Source organism: Aulonocara stuartgranti (genome assembly GCF_965226115.1).
Source record: "Aulonocara stuartgranti genome assembly, chromosome: 14".
Classification (NCBI taxonomy): Eukaryota; Metazoa; Chordata; class Actinopteri; order Cichliformes; family Cichlidae; genus Aulonocara; species Aulonocara stuartgranti.
The window spans coordinates 24,188,439-24,203,453 of NC_138950.1; the positions used below are offsets into that span (position 1 = coordinate 24,188,439).

A 15,015-nucleotide genomic window follows, 5' to 3' on the forward strand; every position below is an offset into this window, starting at 1 on the left:
GTTAGACAAGCTACAGTCCCTTATCCACACCCAGGGCACTGCTGATAGACTTTTGACGGCTGTTGCTCCCATGACTGTCTTTGCTTCCGGCTTGGGGGATATGGAGCTATCCAGGAAGTTACTGGTGTAACTTATAGATGTAAAATCCTCATGACATTACCACTTGCTGAGAGAAAGTGGGGGGGATTTTTTAAGGGAGGGTCAGTTCAATCATTTGAAAAGAACATTAATTTGTAGCCGGGGAGACAGTAATGAGCATTTGTGTCCTTAGAAGTCTCTTGGCGGCCAGAAAGCGGTTGGCATAGTTAAAAAGGACAGTTCAGGAATATTTTTAGTGAAAACGGTTTCTGAATTAGCTTCTACATTACTGTGTCTATCAGCATAGACACATCCGTCAGATCTCTCTTGCTTTCTTTTTATGTATGCCTCTCTCTGTACTCTTGCACATTCTTGCTGAATTTTATTACCATCTCCACCACTGCCACGTCTGTCATTTTACCCCTGAGGTCCCCTCTGCCCACAGTTAAGTCCACGCAATTAACAGCTTGCAACGTTAAGAAAAAAAATGTACTGGGCAGCTAACACTATTGCTCGAGGCATGGATGGCTTTCCTGTTTTATTAGGACATACACCCATGTGCACTTTCATATGCACACAAAACCCCTTGAATGTCTGCCTTCGCTCACAAACACGTGGATGCACACAGTTCGCCGCTCGGTGCCTGGTTGACTGTGGCCTTCGGTTGTTCCATCCGCAGTATTGTTGTTTTCTCTATTGGCCCAGGGAGAGCTGGCACAGGTGGAGCTCGTGGATTTGAAGAGCTCATGGTAGAGTAGTTGGTGGGAGGTGGTTGGAGGTGGGGTAGGGGTGGGAGGTGGGGAGGACTGTTCTGGAGGGAAATGAGTCTGCTGATGGGGAATATGGTGTGCGAGTAGGAAGGAATATGACACCTGGACCACCCCCCTCTCTGGGTTTTTGTGGCAGCTGAGCCAGCCTAGAGCATCTGCACAGCCACAGGGTAAAAAGCAGTTTTCCTGCACTTCATACCCACACACACACACACACACACACACACACACACACACACACACACACAGTCGTACAGAATCACACTTCATAACTATACACAAAGTTGTTTGGCTTCATTTCAGTGGCGTTTGGGTGTTTCTTTAATTCTATGTGGAATCTCTTTGCCGACCACACTGCTCTTCATCCACATCCAAACACAGTTCCTGCTTCTTTTTTTTTACTGAACATAGAGCAGCTATACCTTTGAAACAGATGGCTACACCAGCAACAAACTCAGATCCAGCGCTTTCCCCTGGTGGCTGCTGCCTTACCAGTATTCCACTAGTATCCCAGAAAAAAGTGCTTCCACATAACACCATGTCTTAGATTACATTTGGTTTTACTAACTTACAGTCAAGGGATAAAAATAGTTGTAATTCAAAACACTTTGTTCACCTGATTTTCCAATAATAATACTAATACACTTGAACAACTACTGGTTATTTATATATTAAATGATAATTTTCTCAACACTGAACAAAATGTGCCCAGCATAATTACAGAAACCCTGCTGAATGAATCTCCGTCTGTGAAACGGTGAGGTAAATAGCTGCTTGTTTCACACGGGACGGGTTTGATATGGAAATGAATGCACATCTTCAAAAAGAATCCCACCTTTGTCAATTAGGACAAATTAAGTTGTTTATTAATTTTGCATAATGTGAATATTTTTAATTGTAACACCCGTTTTAATTGTACCTTATAACATTATTTTAATTGCAGCGTATTGCACTGTGGACTATTCACTGTGTGCAAATTGCCGTTAGCCGAAACTCATTATCAAGTCAAGTTTTCCTTTGATTTGCTCCTTAGAAATAATATTTGAGAATAAAAATAGCATGTTATCCTCCACACCTGTGAAGCACACTACAGCGTTACTTAACAACAGCTCCCAGTCTTCTCATGAGCGGTATGAATATTTCTGAATATTATGTCTTTGGGGACAACACCAACCCCAGCATTAACCCTGCTAATTCTGCACAATGAGAATATGTCATTTGTGTTTTTAACACACTCTTCTGCAAGTCTTGGCAGCGAGGTAATTAAAAATCATTCTATTTGACACACATCAAAGTCTATTTACTTTTTTCCCTAAAAATACAGGGTTAGGGTAAAGTTGGGGTTAGTGTTAGCACTTGTGATGAACTACACCTCACAGGGTTACAATATGGCTTGAAAAACTTAGGAGAACAAACTATGCTAACTTGTCACAACTGCTCTAACTACCACTGTAATCTGTTTTAAGACCACCAGATTTAAATGACTTTTACCTGTAGTTTTTATTTTGGAGCATTTTACTTATGGTTAGCATTGTCAACACCCTAACCATAAGTACAGTCTGATTTAAGTTATGGTTAGCGGTGGGGTAGTGAGAGAAGGGTAGGGTTAGGGTAGCAGTTTGCTCATTGACCAAGAGTTTTACAGCAAACATAACCCCGACAAACAGGCTCTGGTGTCCTAAGTTATGTCGTAACATATTTGCTACGAGGTCGTTTTTTTCAGTCAGTGGTATTCTGCACTCGTATTTGTAGTCACTGCACTCGCTCGCCTGGAATTAGGGGAAACTTCCAGTGATTATTTCACCCAGAGATTGTCGTTCATTTTCCATTGGTTTGGGGTTCCCACATTGATGAGAATCACTTCCTCTTTGTATGCAGCTTAAGTAGCTAGCAGCTGTGGCTAATAATAAAATATTAATGTTGACATGGGAGCTAAGCAGCAAGCAGCGCTGGCCCTGACTGTCTGAATGTTAATAATCTAAAATTCAAAATCTAAAATCTAAAAAAGGTTCAGTTTCTGGTAAAGTCCCAGAGTGACGCAAAGAAAAGTCTACCAGCAACTAGACAGAAACAGTGGCAGCCAACCTTACAAGCCACATCTGTTTAACAACAAAAATATGTCGCCAAGCATAGAACTACCTCAAACTGCTGTATTTCTTTTTATACAACAGTATATGTAATACTCATACATACATGTATATGTTTTACCATGTTTATTTCATTTTATAAATGTTTTACAGTATATCATACCGCTTGAAAACACTGTTGTCACTGATGTTATTGTACTTTATTTTTAAGTATTTAAGTATTTTTGAATTTTTTTTTAATTGTAGTATCAAACACCGTGTCAGGTGGTTTTTTTTTTTGTTTTTGGTTTTTTTTTTGGGGGGGGGGGTTGTTGGGGTTTTTTTTGTTGTTGGGGGCATCAGTTTGAGTTTGAAATTCTAGCATTTTGTCAACCCTGCACAGCTAAATCAGTTTTTGGGCAAATCTGGGTCCTTCTAAATAAAATTAATTAGTCCTTGTTGTCATGAACCCGACTGCACAGCCAGGACAAAAAGGCAGATGCCCACAGAAGACAATTAAAAGCTTGTTTGTTTTAAATTAATGAAACAAAGAACAGTCTTAAACTAACTATGGTGTGTGTGGCCAGTGTGATGAGTGGTGTAAGTGAGCGCCTGAGTGATGAAATGGTGTATGCAGTGTTGCATGCTAGTGCAAGAAAGCAAACCATAATCCAAAACGGTGCCTTGGGGAGCCACATAGCAGCTACGCTCTAAGGATATCTGCAGAGCACCGGTCCAGTGAGACCAGGTATTGCCAGCCTTGATGATTGGAAAACAAGCCACACCCCCTCTCCAGCACCTGCCACACCAACAAGCTTAAAGGAAAGCAGGGTGGAGCGGGTCGTCTTGTATTTTGAGGCTGCATGTTTCCCCCACTATTTATAAGGGTATTTTGTCTCCTTTGCAAAATTAGACATAATTTTCACTTTTCTTGCTGAGTCTTTTTCAGCCACAAACAGTGTTGACAACAAAGTGTTTGTCTCAGGTTTACAGTTCACTGCAGCATGTTTGAGGAGGCTGCCAGTTCGGTAATTGGTTGTCTTTGTGTCTCTATGTTTTTATAGATCTCCCACTTGTAAATCTCTCGGTGGAGCCTCAGCCTGTTCTGGAGGGCAACCTCGTAAAATTCCACTGCTCCGCAAAGGCCAACCCTCCTGTCACACACTACAGGTGAGATCATTAAAGAGTATGAAAACAAGTCATGAATGCTCAAACCATGATAATATAGTGTACAAGAACAACGCACCACGGTAAACTTTAAATGACGTCTTTTCTAATTGACGTTGCCAGCGGATGATACATTTTCACACAGAGTCAGAATTAACGCTTCATTATTGATCACATTCATCATTGTCAGCCAGCTCCTTATGATGTCATGACACCATTATATATGCCCACACTTTAAAATGAAGAGACGAAAAGGAACGTTTCGCCAAAAAATACACCTTAGAAACCTTCGTGTTTTACTGAGCTGCAATAAACCAGTGCAGGGCTTTGTTGTAGAGCTGTTCACCTCCCTTGAACTTGAAATGTCCCGTAGTGTTTTCGTGCAGGGCTCGTACATAATTTTTATTTTCGTTGTATTTTTAAATGAGTCACATGTTTGAAAGATTGGATATTATTATCGCGCTTGGATTCAGTGTTTTATTGTGAGGGTCACAGCAAGATGTGTCACAAGATGTAGCACTTTTACTGACTCACTCGGTTAAATCATCACATTAGAACAGAATAAAGAGCGAAGTTAACAGATCAGAATGAGCAAACTCTTCATCACGAGGCAGACATTAGTCTAATTAAAAAAGAAACGCAAGTTCTTGTAGACAGATCCCAGCTTATCTTATGCTGTCACCACTGTGAAGCATTGTGACGGGTGCTTCTGAGTGGTGCGGGGCAGAGACATATTTGTGTATTTGGATGCCTTTAAAAGGGACAAAGACTGCAGATTGGGGAAATCTGTGTGTCTGTGCAAGAATGCAAAGGTTCTTCAGCAGCCCGGTGCAGCAAAAGGGACAGATTAGGGTGCCACTGAAAACCACTTGAATGGCTTGAAGACTGATAACATCGCCGGGGCCCGTATATGCTTTCTTTCATCTTCGGGAAGTTTCCTGACAGTTTTCAGAACATGTTTTCAGTTTCAGCTGTTATGTCAAGGTTGTTGACAAAAATCCCTTTCAGTTCATTTTATCTAAAGTACCAAGAGCCAAAAAATGCCCAAAATGTCATGGGATTTCACCGTTTTTGAAGCCGCTGTTCAAATAAGAAGCGTTTGGAGGTTTTTATTTTCCCCTCCCGTTTTTTTTTATTGTACTGCAACTATACAAGCTTAGAAGGCTGTATACTGTGTGTTTACTTCAAATCTGTTCTGTGTATTTGTCAGACATACACATCTCGTGCTTCAGCTAAACAAACAAATCTTTTCTTTTTTCTGTTTTTTAAGTAGACTGCCAGACAGAGTATTGATAAAATATCATCAAGCCGCTAGATTACATTAGAGTGCATTAAAATAATGGTAAAGTTCATTCAAGTATCTATTTTAACCGATATGTTGGTGGACACACAACCACTCAACTAACCTGGCAGGTTTAATATCAAAGTAAAAACAGAAACAATTCATTTCTAATGCACTGCTTTTCCTCAGCAGTTGCCCTCTTTGTCTGTTAAATCTTGGCTCGTTCTCAGTTGTACATGTTAGCCTGTGTTTATTTTTTTTTTCTTACATCAGTAATTGTAATGGCACAAGGAAGTGGACATTAATTATTCTCATAAAGCCTTCGCACAGCCTTCCAGAAGTGTAATACTGAAGTGATTTGTCAAGAGATGGTTTTCTGTGTGGGAGGTTTTTAAAACCCGGCAAAAAATAAATGGAGTGAAATCGATAGCAAAGGGAATTGGCTGGCTCAGAATCTTGTAATGGTACTGGGAAATGAAATGGATGTACAACATACTCACAGGTGGCAAAACAGAGATGTTGCCTTTTGATGGATCCTGCCCTTTTGAAAAAGAAAAGGGGAGGAAGGGCAGTGATATTGTGGAAAACAAGGTTTGTATTTGATTGTGTAGGTGCACAGCAGAGACAGAACGTCTATCTTACCTGCAAAAGGGATTTCACCTCTATTGTTATAAGACTGGATCAATGCGAGAGCCAGACTTCTCCCCGGGGTATCGAGAGCTAAAATTCAATGGCAGTTGAGATAACTTTTTCTTCTAGTTTGACAAACTAAAAAAGGAAAAATGGTTCGGAAGCTATGCTTAAAGCTTGAGAGAAAAGAGACTAAAAGTGCCATATCCCCTCTTTTAAATCTTATTATTTCTTTTCCTTTCTCTCTCCTCGCCCCACTGTTATTGGCACAATCCACAGTGGGATTTAGAAACCATAATCAGACTAATAATTGCCATTATTTAAAATTTTACTCTTTTTGACAGTTACACAGTTTCATAGTCCCTCATTCAGATTTATCTGCAATTTGTACAAGCACTTTAGGACTTCCATGGACCGTTGCCGTTCAGGTCACGGTAGACTGAGAAAATTTGGGAATCATATCGCTTTCCTGATAGGCTTTGACTAGGGAGAGACCCTCACAAATTTCCCCTCTAGAGAACAATATCACAGAGGAGAGCAGGAAGCTGGTCAAGCAGTGTGGGGCCATTATTCAGTACTAATACACTCTGTCTACCCCAGATCAGATATAGTACAAGGACACAAGAGTTCTTAGACGGATGGTTTCTTTTCCATTCCCGGGAGTGCCATCCATTCCCAGTGTGCACTGCACCACTTTGCCATCCTCCAGTTCAATAGACTCCTGAGACACAGACCCAAGATAGTGGGGGCACTAGTCAAAGGAATGGTGCCTTCTGCTGTTCATAACCTCTCGTGCTTAAACATAGCAACGGTAATAAGACATATTTCCATACCTGAAATGCATGAACTTGTGCCAGATCACAGTTCAAGAGCAAAGAGGAAAGAAGGAGACTGTTGGAAGTGAAGATAAATGCAATGCTCAAAAGAGTGAAATAAGAGTAACTGGCATGTGTTTCCGCTGGCAGTCAGGGAATCAACATACTCCAGGAGGGGAAGACGAGTGGGTTGGAACATCTTCATTACTGTTTATAATGGTTGGGAGAGATAACTGGCAAACATCAGAATCACGCAGCTAGCACACAAGGTTTTCTCGGATCCAAACAAGAAGCCACCAGAGAGAAGAGAAAGAATAACAAACAAAGCAAATCAGGTCCCTCATCTGCCGATACAGCATAGCTGTGCACAGAGCAACTGCAAAACCCATTCCTTTGCATGACACTGTAACAAATAACATCCCAGTCCTCCCAACACTTAAGCGCTGTTGTTGTTGCTACTGCTGGATGGATCGCTTGCATGGCTTACGCTGCTGTGACCATACCCAAAATCAATACAAGCTTGGGACATGGCTAATTTTTACATTCATCATAATCCTCATTGAAATAAGAGAAAAGAAAAAATGTTATGTACAAAAATGCCAAAAAGAATTGTCTCTGTAATTCAGAGCATATTTGCAAACGCACCATCGTGCACCATTTCTGCAAATATACAAGTCAAGGTGAGGGAAGTAAAAAAGCTCAGACTAAACTAAACTGTTTTAATAGCCCCCACCTAAAGCTTGGCATAAATCTAAATGAGTAAACTGCTAGACAAATAAAGATTGTGTGGGGAAAAAAGTCCCTGACTGCACCTTGGAAAGGTTGGTTGGTCTAAAATATTCCTAACTTTTTTGAGGTTATCCTAAACTTTTAAGGACCCACAAAACACTTTTATTATTTGTCAAATCGATATCTGTAGAACCTGCTTCGGTTTCTCCGTAGATCAAAAAATAGCTCTATAATTTATGTCCATGTCAAAATGGCTCTACGCTATTACTAAACCTGCATATTTATTTTACGTTCTTCTGAGAGTAGTCATCACTTTCAATATGCATGGAAGGCAGAATAGAACGGCGCTGTGCCGTGCTTAACCATGCTGATAATAACTGTAGGGCCTGATTTACTGTGAGTCTCAATGCTGATGGCACAGATACCTGCCTAATTTAATTGTTATTGTTTTATTGCCTTAATCACATTCAGCAAATACACCCCCCTCCCCCAACTCCACGTCACTTTCACCCTCAGCTTCCATTAACGGCAGACCTTTTATCTGTATAACACTATTAACTTACACACCCATGAACATTACAAACACACGCACACATTGTACAAACCTGCGCGTTCACACGTAGACACATGCCCATGCACAGAGACACTCAGGCACACAGGATTCACACCCTTTGTCTGAATCAAATCCCTGACTAGAACACAGCAGTGTAAAGTGAGTCAGCTACTGAGTAAGCTCGCACTGGCCCTTCTAACCTCCCAAAGGGAATGCAGGTGTTTGTGTTAGCCTGCTCCAGCTATGTTTAGACATGAGCCTTGGACAAGGCCCAGCACACCAACAGAGCTTCCATGCTCCCCGCGGACGACGGCGTTCTGTCTCTGCTCCCTCTAACACTGTCAAAGGCTCCCAAACCTGGCAGCCGCAGCCTCCACTCGGGAGCAGCCGGCTGCCTGAACATCTGTGCTTACCCCATTACGACTCCTACAGTATGCCCTGGTAAAGTGAAACGGTGGCATAGTGTTATGTAAATGCAGATGTCATAGCATCACTGTTTGTGTTGTTTTTGCTCTTTATCTTCAGTCATGAACCATCTACTGAGTCACTTTACTTGTTTCAAAGCTTTCGGATCAAATAATCTTCGTGGTTTATAACTTGTGAAATTTACTTAAACTGTTGCACTTTATCCTCTTATGCTCTTTTTTGCTCTTGAATTTCATGCTTTCTTCTGAATTTCAAGAACACATTAAAGAAAATTAGTTTTATTAATTTATTTAATGACCTCAACCCTTGAAAATTTGGCGACTATGTTGAAAAGCAGGGTGTGTGCCAAATAACCAACTAAGTTAAATGAACTCGACCAATTCTGCCAAGAGGGGCGATGAAATATCCAGCCAGAATTATGCCAGAAGCTTGCTGATGGCTACTAAAAGCTTCTGGTCGAGGTGCAACTTGCTAACGGACATTAACCAAGGGTCAAACCATACTTTTTACCCTGTGTGGATTAGAGAAAATAAATCATTTAATAAATGAAATAAATAATGCACCCAATCCTAGCTTTGAAAATCTTTAAAGGTATATGCTGTTAATATTATTATTACAACCTGATAAGAGAAAAGTTTAAAGCAATCATTAAAAGGCCAAAGTTACCATGAAATTCATCCACATGATGAGTGTACGCAAACTGTTTTTAGAAAGCCTGGCTTACCGCCTTAGTTACTTATTTCTTTCTGCTGTTTAAAATGAAGTTCTATGGGGATTTACTCAATCGTGGAGCAAACATCAAGTGGCCAGCCACTTGACCCACTTTAGTTTCATCTTTCTTCAGTGCTGGAAGTTGCTGCTTGGTTTTGTCAGTAGCTGCTTCCAAGAGCAAGAGTAAACTGGGAACCGTTTGCCAGTCTAATTCCTGTACTTCATCCTCCTTCATCGTGCTCTTTGTTCAGTAATCAGTGTCATCATCGACATCATCATTGTCATCATCCTAATCATCATTATTATTGTCTTCATCCTGATTACCAGAACATCGCAAGTGTAATTAATAACGTCTTCGCCATCAACATCTGTATCATCCAAGTCATCTAAACAGCAGCTGAAAAAATAATAATCATATTCAGAATGATGGGAACATCAGCAGTCATCATCATTAACATAATGGTTTTCACATTATTTTTATCTGGAAATGTATAGAATCTACATCCTAAGTATCATTGTGGGTAATGCTCTGCTACTCGAATGATTGGACTTTGCAGATTTACAGCCATACTGTGTTATATTCAGTTTGTGTGTTGTAATCCTCCCACGAGCTGACCAGTTCGCAAACATCAATACTACTTGATTAGACAGGCCTAAAACACCTGTCTGCCCTAATTTCATTATTTTTGGAAGCGCAGGTGTTGCAGTGCTCTCAGCTGTATTGTTGTCACACAAAAACACGGCTCGGAAAAGATCTACTGCCTAAAATAAGCGAGCATGGGAAAGAAAAAAAAATCCCATGAAGCCCAATTAGAATTCTGCTTCAATTCACTTACTGATTGAATGAGGTAATCTGTTCTCATTTAAATGATTTTTAGTCAAGCATGGGGCCAGCTTAGCCATGGAAAACAAATGAGTTCCCTATCCCATGAAAACTCTTCTCGGTACTGGCAGGAATATAAAATGGAGACAAGCACTGGCGCCGCTGTCATTGTTTTCATTTGCCACATCAGCATGCAGCCACATATTTACTGTGGAAGATATCAGCGTGCATGATGCATTGCATGCCCCACAGCACTGTCTAAATTTTTCCAGAGCGATCCGGCACATCCACATGCGCCTTTGCTTCATTTTTATAAATGGGCCTTGTCTGTCGCGGCAGCAGTGAGCCATCCGCGCCACGCCGAGTGAGACGCCACTGCCCGTGACATCATAAAAGTCTCACCTGAACATGTCGGGGGAGGGGGGTCTGTGTCATCGTCACACCGGCTATCATTCACAAACACAAACAGATGCTTTTTAATGCGATCCCATGCCAATTTATTAACGTCAGCTGTTGTGTTTAATACAGTACGTGTCAAGCAATGTCTTCAAAGGTGGAGGAGCTAACCATTTGTCATTCTGTAGTGCTCTGGCACTCTCTGTCTGGCGTAATGAGGAACGTGCTGTCTGCTCCGAGTTGCCAGGGAGCTTGTCACTGCATGGAGGGCTGCCACAAAAATATGCTGAAGCCAGCACAGAAAACCAGCCCCAGAATGATGATTTATTTACACAAAAGGAACACCACCGACACAAGAAGGTGTGAGAAACCTGTCTTAATGTGTTTTCTCCTTTTCCTTAATTTTCCTCACACCCGTCCCGACATCTATCCTAACACCAGGTGGGCCAAAGGGGGAAGTATAATTAAGGAGGTCTCCGGGGACACATACGAGGTCATCGTGGATCACTCCTTCTTTACGGAGCCTGTGTCATGCGAGGTTACCAACCCTCTCGGCAGCACCAACATCAGTCGCAATGTTGATGTCTACTGTGAGTTTCTCCTTCAGTAATCCTACATGCATTCCTTTAATGCCAGCAGCGGAATAATGCATTGCTGCGTTACATGTTGTTACACTGAGCTCAAAGAACTCGGGTCTTTATTTATGGATCTATGGATGTTTTTCTTGTTTTGTTTTTTTCCCAATAGTTGGCCCTCGCATGGCTGCAGAGCCTCAGTCCTTGCAGGTTGACCTTGGATCTGATGCTGTGTTCAACTGTGCCTGGACAGGAAATCCCTCTCTTACCATCGTGTGGATGAAAAGAGGCTCTGGGGTGGTGAGTATTTCAGTTTGCATTGATAAAGGCTAACTTAAACCTTATATAATCACATAATACAGCCGAGAGCAAACTTTTTTGTAATTATTCCTGAACTTGTTTCTGCAAAGTACTTTGGGTTATTTTTTCTATCATAGCTCAGTGGTTTGTAAAGTTCCATTAGACCTAATTTTTTTTGTCCCAGCCTCCTGGTGACCTGCTCTCAAGTGAGATCCATTGATTTGATCCTCAAATTCAGTCTCATTCCACCTTTTCTTTTGTCAACATTAAAGGCCAAAGCTTTACTCGCCTGAGCTCAGACCCTAAATTGGATTTTAATAATTGAGAAGAGGTGACCTTTAAGGTATTAAATGGTTCGTGTGCTGCCTTGTTTTTTTTTTCTTTTCTTCTGTTAGCGCTGCTTTGCTGCCATCACAAATGCAAAGGTGACTTTGGAGTCGCTACATTTGATGATCTTTGACTTCTTTGCCGCAGGTTCTTAGCAACGAGAACCTCCTGACACTGAAATCCGTGAGACAGGAGGACGCTGGGAAATACGTTTGCCGTGCCGTCGTGCCACGTGTTGGAGCAGGGGAGAAGGAGGTTTCTCTTACCGTCAATGGTAAGCTGCAATATTTGCATGTCTTACACAAAAACGGGTATTGATACACCTCCACGAAGCTGTGAAGTGCATGCAAATAGAAGTGTGAGTGTTCAGGTCTGAGGTCAATGGCAGCAGGAAGACAGCAACTTGTCACAAGATTCTGTATCCAGCTTCCTTTGTAGTTTATATAAATCTTCCTCTGTGCAGCTTCCAACAGAATATATAACTGCATTTCTCTTCTCGAGTCTTTTTCATTGAATGTATCTGTTTCTTAGAGACAGCTAATTTTATCAGGCAAGCATAGTAACAAAACACAAACCAGCATACACGGCAAAGGAGCGTTCCATAAAATGATGCTCATGCAAATGAATTTTGCTAACAAAGGTAACGTGATAAAAACCCAGTTCGTTTCGTTAGCTATCATTACTGTGGCAGCTGATGAAACAGGAAAAAAAAAAAAAACAGACTTTGTGTTTTCACGATCTGGCGCACGTTTCATAAACAGGTGAAATGTACTTAAATGCTAATTATATTCTGCGTGAGTCACAGGGAAGCTGTGTTTTCTGAGGCACTGACTGACTAATGAATACCAGCCTTGGTGGGAGACCTGGCAACTCTCAAACAAATGACTTCATTACCAGTGCTTGATATTCATGGCGCATGCTTCGGTGTGGCAGAGGTTCTTAGTTGTGGGATTTACATGTTTCTTATTTTCCCTCTTGTCCATCTGAAAGAAACCTGTGCAAAACCAAAGGGGGAAAAAAGAAACAAGAAAAAACCCCAAACAAAACAATCCAGCTTTACAATGCCGGCAACGAGATGATGTTGAGTTAATTCTCACAGTGTGTCAATGCACATTTTGAAAGCTAACAAAAGAGTTTGCCTGTAAGCAACACTGGTGCTCATTTGGGGATGAAGATACATCAAGTAGCAAACAGTGTGTTTTAAGATTTTCTTTTCAAAATCCAGACGCTAGTTTTGCATATCAGAAAGAATGGGATACCAGTATTCCCTCCAGCACAAGATCAGAACCATGACTTTCTATGAACTGCAATGAACCCCCCTCATTTTCAGCCAGGAATTCAGCTGGAATCAAGGCAGAGAAGAGGAAAATTCATGTGTAATTCTTTTCTCTCCCATCCTTTTGAACATATACTGCCATCTTTTCTGCAGCCTTAATATGTAAACAGAATCCACCATATCCAGTGTGCTGGCGTATCTTGATGCATCTCGTTTCTGCTCATGCATCTGTGGAGATTGTGTTCTTTGTGAAAATGCTGCCACGAGAGAAAGAAGACGGATTGTTTTAATAAAGATTACAACACAACTCAGAGCACACTGGGAAACATGGAACAAAGCTGAAATAGCATGTTTATTCAGTCCCTGCAGACTTAATTCAAGTAAGTTTCCAATGTCTTCTAGTCTTTTATTTGTTCATATTCTTCATCTCTCTTCCTCTCTCTCACACTCTCTCTCTTGTTTTTTTTGTTGTTGTTTTTTTTCTTACCCACCACCTCTTTGCCCGAATTGTTATTTGACATTCAAAGCCTCCTTCCTTTTTACCTCCTTCCTTTTTACCCTTCTGAATAATTGAAATTCATCTCTTCTTCAAAACCACACGAGAAATCCCGAGTCATTTCTTACCCAGACCTTGAGGCGAATCAGATTGTCAAACTCGCGAAAGCGCAAACACTGTGGTTGAAGAGGTGGCGTGTGCCAAGTTGTCTCCCGAGGTTCCTTGATTGTCCCACGACAACGACTCGACTGCTGATACATAAGGTCTCCTTCCCTCTTATCATCCTGCCATCGAACAGCAATGAAAGCGTACGCGCCGCACGGCCGGTTCTCACGATGAATAAACGAACGAATTAGCACTATTTTTGTACAACTTTTTTTTCTGTTTGTTTAGTTTGTTTGTCTTGCACAGACGGCCACAATATATATATACAAATAAACCCCCCAAAAAAGGAGCAATGCTGTGAATGTTTACAGTATTCATGATGCGACAGTGTCTGCTGCACATTCGAATGTTTCTCTGCAGTTTGTTTTCCCTGCAGTTATCTCCTGATTCCTTAACGGCATCGTTTAAATTACATGTGTTTATAATTTGTCATTCCCTCTGTCTCTCCCTCTGTCGCTTTGTGTCACCGGCTCCCACTGTGGCATACCACATAGACATGAGGATTTTGCTTTCCCTGGGGAAGAATGTAATTTAATTATAATCAAACAGCTAGCAGGGGAGGCAGTTTCTGTTTAAGTCACTAATGGATACATATTGCTTACTCTAGACAAACGTTTTTAGAATACATAAGTCCTCAGCTTTTCATACATGGTCGTCAGGTAGATGGGAATACGAGGAAGAGTAGAAGACACGTCCATGTGTGTAGTTACAGTATTTGCATGATATTTTTGACCATTCTGCAGAAACTGGAAGGAGGTGACTTATCTGACATGCTTGAAAGGATTTAGCTTAACTTTTAAGTGCTATATACTCAGGCAGTACATATTAATTAATATATATCCACGTATATGTGTGGTCTGTGTTTGTGTTTGTGGGCATGTGTGCGCCTTTGGGCTATTAATATGTATAACAACACACATACAGTACTTGGGCAGCCCAGGGAGAGAAAACCCATTACCACAGTGAGGGAGAGAGAGAGGGACGGAGAATCCCTCAATATCCCACAGAGCAATGGGTTGTTGTAGATCTTTTTTTTCTGCCGTTTCTCTTCCTAGACAGTCTTTATGTGCCAAGTTAATTAGCATTCCTACCTTCTTTAAACTAGCTGTGACACCACATAAGAAAGAAAAGTGCAAGTTAACGAAGAGGAAAACATTTAAGATGCGGCATATTTTATCTGACCGGCTACATTTAAGCTTGGCGAGATATGATCTGCAAGTCTTCCTGCAAGACTTTGAACTCATTTTTTTCCCATTATGTGTACCCCTGATGTGCACTCATTCTGCTCAGCTCAGACATTATTTTTCATATGTAGGGGGAAAAAAACTTTTATACCCTCACTGTGAGGTTTACTGTACAAGCAGGAATGTTCATTCAAAAGTTCAAGCTAGTTCTTGCGGGCTTTTATGATTTTTAGAGCATAACAGTTT

The 15,015-nt window shown here is 41.1% G+C and overlaps 1 protein-coding gene across 9 annotated transcripts in view; it reads left to right on the forward strand.

Annotated features, from left to right (window-relative positions):
• The window catches only part of kirrel3b (kirre like nephrin family adhesion molecule 3b), a 169,706-nt gene that overhangs the window by 132,717 nt on the left and 21,974 nt on the right, over positions 1-15,015 (forward strand). For all 9 annotated transcript variants that reach the window (XM_082503695.1, XM_082503696.1, XM_082503699.1 and 6 more), the window contains 4 exons: positions 3,979-4,084; positions 10,888-11,036; positions 11,194-11,321; positions 11,796-11,922. In XM_082503695.1, the coding sequence (XP_082359821.1) occupies positions 3,979-4,084; positions 10,888-11,036; positions 11,194-11,321; positions 11,796-11,922 (510 nt within the window). The remainder of the gene's footprint in view (positions 1-3,978; positions 4,085-10,887; positions 11,037-11,193; positions 11,322-11,795; positions 11,923-15,015) is intronic.